Source organism: Bubalus kerabau, chromosome 2 (assembly GCF_029407905.1).
Source record: "Bubalus kerabau isolate K-KA32 ecotype Philippines breed swamp buffalo chromosome 2, PCC_UOA_SB_1v2, whole genome shotgun sequence".
Taxonomy (NCBI): domain Eukaryota; kingdom Metazoa; phylum Chordata; class Mammalia; order Artiodactyla; family Bovidae; genus Bubalus; species Bubalus kerabau.
The window spans coordinates 44,182,246-44,197,955 of record NC_073625.1 but is presented as its reverse complement, the minus strand read 5'-3'; the positions used below and the strand labels follow the sequence as shown (position 1 = coordinate 44,197,955).

General features: G+C 51.7%; 1 protein-coding gene across 1 annotated transcript in view; it reads left to right on the top strand.

The window, feature by feature from the left end:
• DLGAP2 (DLG associated protein 2) overlaps positions 1-15,710 on the top strand; it is a 634,262-nt gene that overhangs the window by 515,356 nt on the left and 103,196 nt on the right. Inside the window, exon 7 of the mRNA XM_055567595.1 lies at positions 3,324-3,389. Coding sequence (XP_055423570.1) covers positions 3,324-3,389 — 66 coding nt within the window. The remainder of the gene's footprint in view (positions 1-3,323; positions 3,390-15,710) is intronic.

The following is a 15,710-nucleotide window of genomic DNA, read 5'->3' as shown; positions in this document are numbered from 1 at the left end:
CTGCAGAGGCTTGCAGCTCAGTCCTCCTAGAGCCTGATGGCCAGTGACCTTGTGTAATTGGCAGAGGATCTGAGTGAGGCCAGGGGTGCGAGTGAACTCAAAGTGTGCGGGTGGACCAGGTGGATCAGGGGAAGCAAGGATGAGTGGGTGGAACACAGGTGGGCTGAGCTGGACTGAGCCCCGGGCTTGGCTGAAGAGGGGCCCCACCCCCAGAGAGGACCAAGGGCACAGCCGGACTTGGGCGGGTGTGATGAGGGCCTGGGGTCCCCAGTCAGACTTGGAACCTGAATTTAATCACAAAGCTTCAAGTGCTGCTGCCCTCATTTCACATGCCGAGTTGTCCCAGCCACAGTGGGAGTGGGCGTGGCTCTCCCCGGGATGTCCTGGGGGGGGGATGTGTCACAGCCGCTCTTGGGCTCTGCAGGGGAGCTCTGAGGGCAGCAGAAGGGGGAGCAGACATGCCACAACACCGCCTCTTACCCCCAGGCTCCCAGACTTTGCCCACAGCATCCTTTCTCCTCCTGGGAATTCTGTGCAGACTTCATTTGAAAATACCCCTCAGACCCTTGATTCTGCAGGGACTGCGGGGGAGTCACACTACAGTCGGGCAGGTGGCTTGGTAACCCCACCTGCTGGGAAGCGCAGCGGCCCGGCGGTCCTGGGCCATCCTGACTTCCCAAGACTGAAAGGATGGCCGCGCCTCACAGCCACATCCCGGGATTACACCCGGGGAGATGGTGGTGACTGGTGGACATAATGGGGTGGGGAGCCCACAGTGCTGCACGCCTGGCGGCGGCAGGGAAAACACATGCGCGGAGCTCGGGAGAGGAGCCGGGCCGGGAGCGGGCCTTCTCCCCTCCCCGTGTCCCCGGTGACGCCACCCCCTCTCTGTCCTCCGTCCTCACTGCAGCGGTGATGCCCTGACACCTGGAGCACGCTTGTAAGACTTGACCCCTGACCCCTCAGGAGGGGCGCCAGAGGGAGGGGCGCCAGAGGGAGGGGGAGGGCCCACTCCACCCTGTGCCCCGCCCTGCCCCACCCTGCCCAGTGCCCCGCCCCTGTCCAGCCCTGTGCCCCGCCCCTGTCCAGCCCTGTGCCCTGCCCCTGTCTGGCCCTGTGCCCCGCCCCCACCCGTGCACCACCGGCGCCCTCTTCTGGGTCACCTCCCACCGTCTCGTCCTGCTGTGGACGCCCTGACTGGCCCTCAGGTGGCCCCGCGCGCACGGGCTACACAGTGCCCAAGTCAGGGTTCTGGGCTGGCCTGAGTGTCGAGAACGCGGGGCGTGAGCTGAGGGGACAAAGCCAGCAGTGAGGCAGGGCTGGAGCCGCTGGTGATGCCGGCGCGGCTCTAAGGGAAGCCCACTTGGCCAGGCTGTAGAGCCAGAAGCAGGCGTCGAAGGTGTTTGCCCTCGGCCTGAGCTCCACGTGTGCAGCTGGAGGGTTTTCCCGAGACTCCCTTCATCGTGACTGGAGCAGGGACGAGCCACTGGTCACATCCGCCTCACGACCCAGGGCTGACCTTTGCTCGCCGCGGGTCCTTCCGTGTCCTCCGATGATGAGACCTACCTGCCCTGGTAGGAGGCCGCTGATGGGTGGTACACGCTGGGCTCTGTCTGTCCGTCCACATCCGCTGGGCATTTTGTCATTGTGTGACGTCAGCTCATAGTTCAAGTTCATACTGTAAAAACTTGTCCCTTTGTTTCTGTGCTTGTGTGTGTTTGAGGAGAACAAATGGGATCTGAATCTAAGGCTCCTTGTTTCAGTTTATCCTCCTTTATTCTCAGTGACCCACCTCATGTAGACGGTTTTCAAGTTAATAACACTGACCACGTGAACATGGTCTCCATGGCAACTGTATTTAATTAGCACTCCACATCCTTTTGCATTATGCTTCTAAACAAATGAAACGTGGCATCTTCAGTTTCGTATTATCTTTAATGCGGTCACCTGACTGGCCAACTTTGTCATTGATGGCTTATTAGCAGGAAAACAGGACTTCAGATGTGCAGAAAGTCCTCCTAGCCATTACAAATGGGGCATACTGAATTATGTGAAATATTTCAAATGAGCTCTTTTGCAAAGTACTTACCCCAATCCAGACAGACATTTATGAGACATGTAGACACATATAAGGCTTGTACTTTAAAAGAAGCACCTGGGAGACTCCATAAGATGAAAGACCATCATGATTAACCCGAGGCGTGAGCACAGCTATGAGTACCTTTCACAGCCAGACCTCCCACCTTCTCCCTTAGTGTCCTATATACTCACTGCAAGTGGGCTTTGCCTTTTTGCTGGTTTGGAGATGATAAAAATGTCAGTGAGGTGATCAATAGTGTCCTAAAATGAAGCCTTCTGTGACTGTAACGTGTAACTGTATTCGGGATTGATAGAAGGATGTAATTACCAGGATGTTGGACACCTACATGAATGCAGGTCTGAATATGTAATTCTATTTAGAGTCATATTGTAGAAATACGGGCCCAAATGATGGTACATATATGAACCTTACCTGAAGCACCCCATCCCTGGCTGTCTGCACCCACTCCCCCTGGCATGGGGCAGATGTCCCTGGGCCGCCTAGCAGCTCTAAAGGAGCCCAGAGCAGCCAGCAGACAGAAGCGCCCAGCTCACTGAGTGAGCCCCGTTCAGATGGCCACTGGCGTCTCTGGGTCCAGCTCCCTGGGTCCAGCTGGACAAACAGCCAGGCCTTTCAGCTCTTTGGCTTCGCTGTCCATCTGGGAAGGGAGGGCCAGGTAGAGATGACCCCCAAGGCCTTGTACATCACATACTGCTAAGATGCAGCATCCGTTTCTATGCTGACCACAGAGCTGATAATGGAAAATCAATGCCAGGACCTGGGATGTTCTCCCAACAGAAGGAAATGAGATATGAACAAAAGTGACCTAAGATGAACTAGTATTCACAAGAGAACAGTGACTGCAGACATTCAGTTTGGCAGAATAGGCTTCTAGACAACAGAGGGGCCTCCTCAGGGGCGTGCGGGTCTCACCAGGGCTCACTAGCCCACGTGGGCTGAGCAGCTGGGTTTGCAGAATCCTGTCCACAGACAGAGAATCTGTAGGAACCCGGAGCGCAGCCGAGACCCCTTGCACGGCCCCCAGAGCGGGTGCCTTCGTGGGGCAGACGTGCACCTGCCACCGCAGGGCTATCATCAGAAAAGTGCTGGCTCCTGCACTTTTGGCCCCCGATGCCAGCGCAGGTCATGGGCATCTGCATGGGTGGGAAAGCACGTCCCGTGCTGAGATCTTCGGAGGGGAGCGTGGAGCTGCACTGAACCATGACTGTCTCTCTCTTTGCAGAGGAGGAGGGCGCGGACCTGGCCCAGCCGGGCATCAGCTTCCCGGGGCCGGCTGAGGACGACCCAGGTAGAGTACCCCACGCCGGGCGCTGCTCGGGGCACCGGCACCCTGCTTTGTAAGGGCTTCACGTGTACAGTTGCCCTCAGGGCTCCTAGTCAGAACCAAGTAGATGTGGTGAGAGCTTTTCCTAAATAGCAGTTTGTAAACACCATGGGTGCTCTAGGTGAGAACACATTGTTTCAGATCATCATGGATGAATTATTAAATAGTTATTACTGTTAATTATTATTATTCGGAGAAGGCATTAAGGCCGCAGTAACATAATTGAGACGTGTCTACATGTGTAGAATGAGATCCCTCTCCTTTCCTCCTCCTTCTAAAACTCTCAGTCAATCTGAGGGAGGGAAAGGCTGTTTGATTTGCATTTTTTTCGGGTAACTGTTACTTGACATTAAACAGCTGAATTCTCCAGGCGAGGCCAGCTCCACTGTGGTTTGGATGCTGAGTGCAATTATGTGCTTGCTTCCAAATTACTGTCATACTCTATTTTCCCCAGTGCTCATTAAAATCACGTGCAAATTTTATTTTTATGCACCATGGACACAGTGAAGCTGGAACCAGACTCAGCCATCACCGTTTGACATGGAGTCGGGCTTACATAAAATGGGGCAAGTGCTCCTGCTGGAAACAAGGAGTGTTGGATAAATGCAGCATCAAACGGTTGAACGGCATCCACATGAAACTTAGCTGAGAATACACGCCCTCTCCGTGGCTCAGGGCTCCTGGACGTCCACCTAATGAGATTATTCACCCGAAGGACTTTCAGCTGCCCCCGGCTTCTCACGCCAGTCTGCCGTGGCTGCACTGAGGCCAGCTTATGCATCATAAGTCTGCTTTCTATTCTATTTGAATTTTGAATTTTCTTAATCTGTATCCAGTCTTTAGCCAGTGATATGTTTCTCATTGATTGGCTTCAAGAATAATATTGAAATCACAGGAGTTCTCTTGTGTATAGCTGTGTTTTCTTTAAAAGGAAATTAGAACCAGAAAAAGTTTGCTTTTCAATGTAAAATTGTGAAACCAGGGGTAGTCCTAAAGGAATGAAAGTATGTTACTGGTTATGATTGAGCTAGAAATTGATTTCCAACTGGCCAGTTTAACCAAGCCTTTCTCTATCTGGAAATCGGCCAATACAATTATTTATTGTAAAAACTCCTTCTTAGAAGGAGTTCTGGCTATGTTGTTGGAATGAATCCGCATGCGATGGTTTTGGTTTCACTCTGTGAAGCTTCCGGATGAAAGGGTGACTCGTGGGCTGTCTATCTCCTGAGACATTGATGGTAACTCACCTGTGTTTGTCCTGGGTGTGATGTGATCAGCATCACTACTGTGTCTGTGGCAGCCACCCATTTCTGTAGCGGGACTTGGCACCCTGAGGTTACGTCTCCATGTCCATGGTGGGGAGTCCTGGGGGCTGATGCAGGGGCTGCATCCACCCAGGAGCTGACCCTCTGGGTGGGCGCAGTCCGTGGGGTGCTGTGTTCCCTGGGCCAGCCCAGCCCGAGTGCGGGGGCCTGGCTCTCATTGTTGGGGAGAAGCCACTACACCATTAGGGACAGAAGGTGCTTAGTGGGCCGTCTCTGCAGTCTGGATGTGAGGGGAGGGTTGGCGCCTCCAGTGAGCAGAACAGGCATGCTTCGAAGGACTTGGGGAGACACCAGCTGGAGGATGTGGTGACTTGGCCACAGAGTCACTCTGGGAATGTTGCCCCGTCCCCACGTGGTCACCACGGAGGCCCCATCAGCCATCAGGCGACTCAGGAGAGAGCCACGTGGCTGCTGGACCAGCTGTGGCTCCGGGCAGCAGTGTGCCCACAGGAGCAGGGCCCAGGGGTCTCGAGCAGCCCACCCACTGAAATCCGAAGGCGCAACCCGCCTCTCATGGTCAGCATCACCTGGGGGCATGTGGGCACTGGTTCCCGGTGGGATTGTTGTCTGTAAGCAGTCTCTAGTGACTCCATCTCATGCCTCAGGCCAGGGACACGGCGTAGAGCATGTGCAAGCATCGTTTATAGAAGGTTCCTGAAAGGAAGGGAGGAAAGAACAGAGGGAGAAAGGAAGGTGAGAAGGTCTGAGCTATGTTCCCAGTGCTGCTACAGTAAGTAACTGGGAGCAGACATCGTCATTTTAGACATTTTCCAAACTGAGTTTTCTAGTTTCCTCATCTCTAAATCAAGAAGGTGAAAATGGACAAGTTTTTAAAGGCTCTTCTGAGCTTCTGATTCTACCATGTTGCATTAAAATTTAGAACACTTCCTAATGATGTGGACGCTGTTGTGGTGAAATGAGTCGCCACCATTTACAAAACTCAGACGTTTTACTGCCTGGTGGAGGTTAAAGGCATAAAACAGCGGAGGAACTCTGCCTCTGGTCCCATTCAAGATACTGCTTATTTTTCTTAACTGGCCTCAATTTCAAAAGCGCCAAGGACAGGTGTGTGACATTCACTGAAAACCCTTAAATTTTCTTTAGTGACAGGTGAGTGAAGTCATCTTTTTGGAGATGAGACCCACACTCCTTGCCTTTAGCCATTTCAGGGCTCAGACGTTCTCTCTGAAGGGTGTCGTGTGTGAAAAGTAACTTTATGATGGGCAAAATGGCCATGAAAGAGGAAGATAAAGAAGGTTTCTGTGAAATTAATCTAAAGTCAGTGATAAAAGTGCATTAATGCCACACATTCAAAGTGACTACAAAGGAAGAGCAAACCCACTTTTCCCATAAGAAGCATTTCAAGAGAAGACTCTCAGAGGCAGTGAAATTAAATTGCCTGCCAGTGATTTTTGTGACATTGGCTCAGTTATAGGAGATGTGATTTCTAATAGTGGCTTTTCTTCATTCCCGTGAATGCTATGTTTAAGTCGGTTGTGATGAGTTGGTGATTTATAAGCATTTATGAGGACTGTTCTGTTGAACCAAACTTTGCACCGGCAAGTCAATTACAAACTGAAATGAAAAAAAAAAAAAAAAAAGGTGGATGAAATGATCAAAGAATGTTAAGCAAATATTATGTGAGACAAAACACGGAGAAAAAGGACATACTGTGAAACTTTAAAAATACCTGAATGTAAAATAACAGCTGCCAATACCTAAAGCCTTCTTCAGGATGGGTGCAGGTTGTGAAAATATTTTAATAAAGCACATTACATGGCATTGTTAAGGTCTGCACACCATGTAACTGCGTGACTATCTCATAGTAATCTGACACATAACTCATTTCAAAAGAAGTGCCCTTTCAGAACTCCTTTTTGCGTCCTTTTATAATAGCCCCTCAATGTACATATAGAGGTGTAACTCTGCAACTTGAGCAGCGTCCACACTTAATTCCTTCAGATAAATTTCTAGAAGTTTCTAGAAACAGTGGACACGGTGCCTCACCACATTTGTGTCTGGACGGTGACATATCCACTTACTGCATCCTTCCATCCTGCCACCTCAGGGCACCCCCCCCTTGCCCCTGTCCACTGCAGAGCCCTCCAAGGGGATCCCCGCACCCTGGAAAGTGTGACATCCCTTGTCAGAAGCTTCAGAAAATGAAAGGTCACATGCCAGCTGGCAAGGGGACAGTCCAAAACATGTATCTTATTTGGTAACTTCATGTTAAAACTTAATTTCTGCACAAATCAAAATCAGTCTTAAGAGTTACCAATACTTGTTTCTGTGGCAATCAGGAGACTGTGTTTCTTCATCTGCATTCCTGGAGTGTGCGCCCAAGCTCTTCCCTGAGCATCAGTGTTTAACTTACACGGTTCCCGAGCCTTGATGCTGCAGGGTGAATTACGGCTCCTCTCCTGGCCGATTCCCTTCTCGAACAGTAAATCTATCGACTCATTCCCACCTCGGAGACTGCGTGTGTGGCTTTGTCTTACTCCATTTCAGCTGCTGTTAAAAAAAAAAAAAGTGCCACAGACTGGGGGCTTGTAAAGAGCGGGCATTTATTTCTCCAGCTCTGGAGGCTGGGGGTCAGGGCAGAGTGCGGGCAGAGGCAGTGTCAGGGAGGACCCGCTTGCTGGATCACGGAGGGCTCTGCTCACTGTGTCCTCCCATGGAGGCGGGGCTGGGGGCTCCCGGGGGTCTCTGCTGTCAGGGCACTGGTCCTCCCACACCCGTGACCTCATCACCTCCCAAAGGCCCCCTCCTGACACCACGACCTTGCAGCTTAGGGAACAGCAGACTGCCTTCTTCCACACAACAGTCGCTCGGGCTTTTCTGCCCTGAAGAGCGTGCCACCATGCACCACCGGCAGGATGCCTGACTCTGCAGCCCCCATGTGGCCGAGGAGGAGTCGGAAAGAAGCCAGCACATCACCTCTGTGTGTACGAGAGAAACGAACTCAGTCCTGCAAGGGGCACTGATGGCATTCATTGAAACGCGGCAGACCTGGGGCCAGAGAGCCTGCTGAGGAGGGCTGCTTCCATCACCGTCTCAGGGACAAGCCCGTTTCCAGACACGGAGGAGCAGCAAGGCTGTTCCTGCCACCAAACCCGAGGGCCGAGGGGCCCGTGCCGTGGGACAGGCCCCTTTCCAGGGCTCGGGGGTGCAGACAGAGAGGGCTGTGTGGGCACTGGGTTGCCCCTGAACTTGGAAGACAGGCCCTGACTCCCTGACAGAGGTCTGGCTTCCTCAGAGTTATTCTAGAAATCAACCTCCATGGCTCCTAACCTCATCTGCAAACACTGAAAGCAGGGATTCCAAGACTGCTTTTTGATTTTGAGGATTTGCATGTGTGTAAGGGTTTGCCTCTTCAACTGCCTGTGACTCAGAAGCACACATCCGTTCAGACCCAAGTCAGAAGTCACCCGGACATGTGTCTGTCTTGTCATGTAGACAGACGCTTAGGTAGAAACAGGGCGGCGTTCTGATCTGTTTGGGGATCGCGCTTGTGAAGCCTGGCGTCCGGACGTAGAAAGTGAGTGGAAGTGAGCAGTCAGCTGGCGGGGGTGAGGCCAGGCTTCTGGAGGAGCTCTGTGGTCTGTGAAAATGAGGAGCAGACGCACTGGGGCTGTGAGAAGTCTCACCGGTGCTCAGCGGTTGTCACACCCCGTGTTTATTGTTGTCATCGAGAGTGAGGTGGTCACTGGTGTGCTTCTCAGTCACTCGGTCTTGTCCTACTCTTTTGCTGTTGTTGCTGCTTAGTCACGAAGTCGTGTCCAACTCTCTGCAACCCCGTGGACTGTAGCCCACCAGGCTCCTCTGTCCATGGGGTTCTCCAGGCAAGAATACTGGAGTGGATTGCCATTCCCTCCTCCATGGGACCTTCCCCACTCAGGGATCGAACCCATATCTCCTGCATTGCAAGGCAGGTTCATTACTACTGAGCCACCAGGGAAGCCCTTGGCAGTTAGCAGTCCAAGGAACAGAATGAAAAAGGAAAGGGAAAGGGGCTTAGGTGGCTCCAAAGACCTGTGCAGTGCTTCCTGCTGCTGATGGGCACCTCCTCCAGTGAGCCAAACCCCACAGCATCCTCAGGACACCTGTGCGGGGACTGAAGCCCACAGAGGTCAGCGCTTGTCCTAGGTCACTGATAAAAGAGCAGTCGCTCTGAATCTGAGCTAAACCAGGGTGGAATCATTCTACCCCTTGGATCTTCCTTCTCCAAGAAACCAAAATATCCTACATCCCATCCAGTGTATCCAGTTTATAAACAAAAAGCAACCATGGATTTGGCACCTGAACTTGAGCTGTTCTGTGGTTGAGGATAAGTTAGGCCTAGACATGGAACTGACAGGTGCACGTGAGGGGGTGCTCTATCTGCTTGCTCAGTTGCTGTCAAGAATTGGACATATCTCCATGTTTGTTCCAGCTTCGCAACCAGAAAGTGCCCTCCAGGCCACAACTTAATTCAGCTGAAAGCCATTGCTATGAACAAGCATTCCTATCACCACCAGAGAATGGAGCTGAAAGGGTTTCCACCAATGAGGTCCTCAGGATGGCGGCTGCATTGCTTATTGTGCCGTGTGGATGGAATTGGACCCCGAAGTCTGTTTAGTCATTTAAAACAGAAATGTTACACTCCGTCTTTTCAAGTGGAACAAAAAGCATGCATATTTTATGTCAGCGCTAGCTTTCCCAAATCATAGATCTGATTGAAAAATAAATGCTAGCTGTGATTAGCATTAAACTTGTAACTACCAATGTGCAGAAGCCTCTTTGAATCCACGCCCTGAGACTCACGCGCATCACCTCGGCGGCAGGATGAAGGCCGGGGCCCCTGCCCCACCCCAAGGCTCCCACGCGGCACAAGGGGCCCTGGGCAGAGGGACCGCAGTGAAACTCCCTGTGCAAACCGCAGAAAGCAGTTACACGACAGGACAAGCATATGACCCAATACACAAATGTTAAATATAACAATGCCCTATAAACTAAAAATAACCCAGTAATTGTGTTTACACTTATCCTGACAGTATAATCAAAGTTACTTATTTCACACAATTTCCTAAGCATAAGATCACTCTTTCTGCAAATTGTGGTTAAACTACCAGAGGTATTAGGGATGGAGGTTAAAGGATATTTGCTCCATCCACTATTCTTCCTTGAACCTTAATGCCCAGATACTTAACAATACTCTAATACAATTAAAGTATTACAGATTCTCTTATTTTTAGAAAATTAGAGTCCCAAATTCTCAGGTTTCCCTCAGGCTTCACTGTATACTCTTATTAAGTGAAGCCAAGACTCACAGTAGACCGAACAGGAAAACACCCACACTCAAGGTTGTTAATAATTAAAAACAGTGCACCAACTGGTCTTGTCAAGCAGTTCGCTTTGCTGAAAATTCTGTGGACTGCAGCTGATTGCAGATGCCCACGCACACTAGCTTGTGCGCGTGAGCTCACTGCCACGTCCATGAAGCCAAGACCAGGAAACACTAGTAACTTTTACGCATTCGTCTGAAGACGCATGAGACAAACTGTGTGTAAGTTATTAATAACATTTCCTAAAGGAAAGTTGGCACCCAAGTCTCTAATCTGGCTTCCCCGTGACCCTGGCTCTAGCCTGGGAGGTGAGCGTGTAGCCAAGCTGCTCTAAGTGTTCACACTGTCGTCTCAGGGGCATAGGGGAGGGGACAGGAGGGTCCACGTGGCCCTGGCTGGCGTGGGGTCCCTGCACAGAGGCAGCCCCATGTCCTCCAGCCTGGCGGGAGGAGGAAGAGAGGAAAGAGATGCTATACCGTCACGGGGAGCTGGCCATCACCAGCACCCGCCATCTGTGCACGCACCAGCCTGTCACCACCCAGCATACGCCTGCCGCCCAGAGACAGATGCTGGCTGGAAACTGACGAGGAGACAGAGCTCCTGAGCCCAGAAATGATGGTGAGTCTCCTGAGCTTGTCTGCGGGCACAGCCTGGCGGGAACCACAGCCTTCCTCGGTTAAAGCTCCTAATTATGCTCCAGTCCTCGAAACTAGAAGGTGCGCTCTTTAGTCAATAATCACAGAGCCAAGGGAAGTGATGGAACCATGCCGAGGGGTCAGGGCCCGTCTCCCAGCCCCGACCAGGCTCACACCATGATAAACAGCACAGTGTCCAACCCTGCAGAGTCGGAGATCCAGCCAGCCACCCCCCGTCAAGGAGGCACTGAAACCCTGCCATGTAAAAATGGCCGTTTAGATCCGGACGCAAAAGATGCCAATAACCCTGCGTGTTTTCTGAAAATCCTTGATTCCTCAGGCTGCGCAGGGGCTTTGGCTTTCTTTAACAGAGCACAATCGGGCGCCCCCTGCAGAGAAGGCCGCCACTGAGCTGAGCGGTCGGGGTAAGCATGGGGCCGGAGTCCAGGTGGACATGGAGGGGGCGGGGAAGCAGAGTCGGGTGCGATGAAGATGTCCACGTGCTGCATGCTAAGTCGCTTCAGTCGTGTCCAACTCTTCTGACCCTGTAGACTGTGGCCCACCAGTCTCCTCTGTCCGTGGAATTCTCCAGACAAGAATACCAGAGTGGGTTGCTGTGCCCTCCTCCAGGGGATCTTCCCGACCCAGGGATGGGACCCACATCTGTTACATCTGCCTGCATTGGCAGGCGGGTTCTTTACTGCCAGTGTCCACAATTAGTCAGAAATAAGAATATCTGTCCAGTGCAGGGTGTCCTCTCCTGGCCCGCAGGCCGCCCACTGTGCAGCCGAGGGTGTCCTTGGGACAGAAGACGAGGGCGGGGTGAGACGGACTCCCCTCGGCTGGTAGATGCAGGAGCCCTGGCCCATGCGGGGAGGTCGGCCTCAGAGCCGGAGAAGCAGGAGCCGGCTCACCAGAGCTCCCGCCCAGGAGGACCCAGCCCAGCTGCTGTCTGTCTGCACTGTCCCCCAGCGGGATCTAGTTCAGATTTCCAAGCCCCACAATCTAAGATAAACGTACGATAAATATTTAGGTGTACAATCTGTTTTCTGTTAATGTTTATAAAAGGCTTAAGGTCTGTATCCAGATTCTTTTTTTCTTTTTTACATCTGAATATCTAGTTGTTCCAGGACAATTTGTTTTTTAAAAAAACAAAACCTATTCTTTCTCCATTGAATTTCCTGTTCTTCCTCAGATCAGTGACTGTACTTGTGTGGTCTGTCTCCTGGCTCTCTGCTCTGTTCCACTGATCCATGTGTCTGTTCTTTCCCAACCCCATGCTGTCCTAAGGACTGTAGTTTGGTAGTGAGTCCTGCCGGCAGGCAGCCAGTCCTCTACTTTTCTCTCCCCCTCAGTATTACGTGGCTATTCTGAGTCTCCTGCCTCTCTTTATAAACTTTGTAATCCAAGTATCATTCTGACTGGGATTGCCCAGTAGTGAGGAACTGATATTGTGGCAATATTGAGTCTTCCTGTGATATGCATAACTATGACCAACCTAGACAGCATATTAAAAAGCAGAGACATTACTTTGCCAAAAAAGGTCCTTCTAGTCAAAGCTATGGTTTTTCCTGTGGTTATGTATGGATGTGAGAGTTGGACTATAAAGAAAGCTGAGCACTGAAGAATTGATGCTTTTGAACTGTGTTGTTGGAGAAGACTCTTGAGAGTCCCTTGGACTGCAAGGAGATCCGACCATTCCATCCTAAAGGAGATCTGTCCTGAATATTCATTGGAAGGACTGATGCTGAAGCTTAAACTCCAATACTTTGGCCACCTGATGCAAAGAACTGACTCATTGGAAAACACCCTGATGCTGGGGAAAATTGAGGGCAGAAGGAGAAGGGGATGACAGAGGACGAAATAGTTGGATGGCATCACCGACTTGATGGACATGACTTTGAGAAAGCTCCAGGAGATGGTGAAGGACATGGAAGCCTGGTGTGCTGTGGTCCATGGGGTCGCAAAGAGCTGGACATAACTTAGTGAATGAACAAACAACAACAAATCAATATACATGAAATAGCTCTTCATTTATTTAGATCTTCTTTGATTTCTTTCATCAGAATTCTGTAGTTTTCCTCATATAGACCTTGTATACATTTTATTAGACTTACACTATTATTTCATTTTTTGATACCAGTATAAATGGCTTTGCATTTTTAATTTCAAAATCCTATTGCTCACTGCTAGTATGTAAGACAGCAGTTAACTTTTCAGTGTTAACCTTGTATTCTGCAACCTTGCTGTAATCATATGTTATTTCCAGGAATTTTTTAATTGATTCTTTGAGGTTTTCTACATGGAAAATCATGTCATTTGCAAAAAACAAGGATTTTTTTTCTTCCTTCGCAATCTGTATACTTTTTATTTCCTCTTTTTGGTCTCGTTACATTAGCTGAGACTTCCAGTATGATGTGGTGAGGGTCATCCTTACCTTGTTCCCAATTTAGCTGGAAAACATCTGGTTCCTCACCGAGAAGTGGTATTAACAGTAGGTTTCCACTCGTGTGTTTTACCGAGTTGAAGTCCCCTTCTGTTCATAGTTTACTGAGAGTTTTTATTGTACGTGGGGGTTGGACTTTGTCAGGTGCTTTTTTTTGCATCTATTGATATGATCACATGATTTTTCTTTTTATACTTGCTGATGCGGGGATTACATCATTGATTTTTAAATTTGGAACCAATCCTGCATACTTGAAATCAGTCCCGCTTGGTCAGAGTCATCAGTGTGCACAACCCCCCGTCTGTGGCTTGGAGGGAAGTCGCCAAACGCAGTGAATGCTGAGCACTGAGGACAGAGCAGTGCTGGAGGCCGGGGGACTCGGTCAGTCACCATGTCCCTTCTCGACTCCTCCATCGTGAAGAATTTTGCTAGTGTGGTATCTCCAGTGACAGAGAGGTTCCTTTTTGCCAGAGACTGTGTTCCATTGGTGTGTCTCGGTCCCTACCTCTCCCCAGCCTCGAGTGACGGGGGTCAGCCAGACACGGAGAAGGTTGACTGCATTCTGTTGGTGGACCCAGGAGCAGGTCAAGAGAGTCGGACTTCAGGACAGTAATCTTGGGGACCTTCCTTTGGTTTGGCCAGTAAACACGTAGGAAGCTCACACCAGGTGCCGAGAACACAGGCCCTGGGCTCGGGGTTTGTGGCCACCAGCACGCTTCTCGTCCCTGGGAGGTCCCCCATCAGTACAGGGGTACCAATGCCTCCGTGTGTGGCCGTCATTAGGACTGAGGTAACAGGGTAAGCAGCCGGCAGAATGTGGGATTGCAGTGCAGAGGCTTCTGTTTGGGCAGAAAGAAGAAAAATGAGCAAGCAGCATGAAGAGATGGAAATTACCTATTCTGGATAATAATTCAAAAACTTTCAGGTTTTATGGCATTAAATGTTTCCCAAACAAATAAATCATATTAACTATCAAACAACAATCATTTATCCTTCCTGTAGTCTTGTGTGAAAAAATATGATGTGACAAATTTTGGAACAAAACACCGAAGACTAGCTCTGCAGAGAAGGGTACAGCTTTGCACTTTCTCCTCTGTCTTTACCATAACTGTGTGGGATACAGAGGCGGAGGCAAGGGGAAGATGGCTGTCCAAGGAGTGAGCGTTGCTGGCATCCAGGCAGTGCTAGAGACCAGCAGGACAACCTTAGAGGTCACCTCACTGGCCCCCCATAGAGGCCTCTCACAGAATGAGCTGGGGGAGGGCACAGTCCCCCTGGGCTCTCAGGGACCCCAGAACATTAAGACACGACCCTTCAGTGGGACAGTCAGGGGGCATCACGGCCTCTGTGCTTTCCTGCCCATAGGGAGAGTGGACCCGGTCGTCAGCAGCATCCCCAGCCTGCAGCCTCAGACTGCACAGACTTGGCTGCAGGCGGCCCCCACCTAGCACGGCAGCCACGGGGTCTCTGAGCCATCCTGGGTGTTCCACAACAGACCCGTGATGGGGCTGTGGAGCCGCCTGCAGAAGATGCAAGGACGTGGGGTACCAGCCCTGCTCTGCAAGATCCCAAGGCAGAATCCGGGCCGCTCGGAACACAGAGGCTCCGAGAGTTCTGGGAGCACCTGGACCCCACAGGGCAGGACTCAGTGCCTGGTGCTCCAGGGCCTCTGCTCCACGCTGGGTCGGCTCCAGCAGGAGGGACACATGGCTCCTGAGCACCCGCGTCGGCCCTTTGATGAAAGACGAGACCCCAAGCGCATGTCCATTCCAGCCTCTCTCAGCACCTCGCGAACTTAGGGATTTGAATGGAATATGTTGAATGAATCAGCTGAATAAAACAGTTCAGTTGAATGCATTCAGTCAGGAACTGGACTCCTCTCACGGCTCAGGAGTCGTATCCTCAGCGGGGCGCACAGACCGGTCCAGGTCGTGGGAAACCTGGGCCCAGGCTGCAGACCCCGGAGGTGGAGTCAGGTCTCCTCCTGTTCGGGGCTTGGGGAGAGGGAAGTCAGGCTGTGGCGGCTGCAGGAAGCTGCCTCATCTCTGGGATGGTTCGCTGGCCCAGCGGGTCTGTATTCTAGGGGGTGGGCAGGAGCGGCCAAGGGGACTGTCCAGGGTGGGGAGCCTCTGGGCAGCAGGGCCGCGCTGGCCTTGAACCCTGAGGCTGGGCCAGAGCCTGGACTCCATGAGCAGGTACAGGCCTCTGCAGGCAGCCTCCGCAGAGCCTGGGCACAGCCTGGGGCAGGCCCTGGGCTCACACTGCCGGGTCAAGGAGAAAGGGACCGGTTCCTCCCTAAGCTGTGCTTCTGAGAGTACCGAGCCTAAAGTTCCATCCCAGGGACTCAGGCGGTCGCACGGAGGTAGTGCGGACCAGGGCTGGGACCAGGACCAGGGCAGGCACCATGGACCAAGGCAGGCACCATGCACCAGGGTGGGCACCATGGACCAGGGCGGGCACCAGGACCAGGGCAAGCACCACGGACCAAGTCGGGCACCAGGACCAGGGCAGGCAGCATGGACCAGGGTGGGCACCAGGACCATGGCAGACAGCAC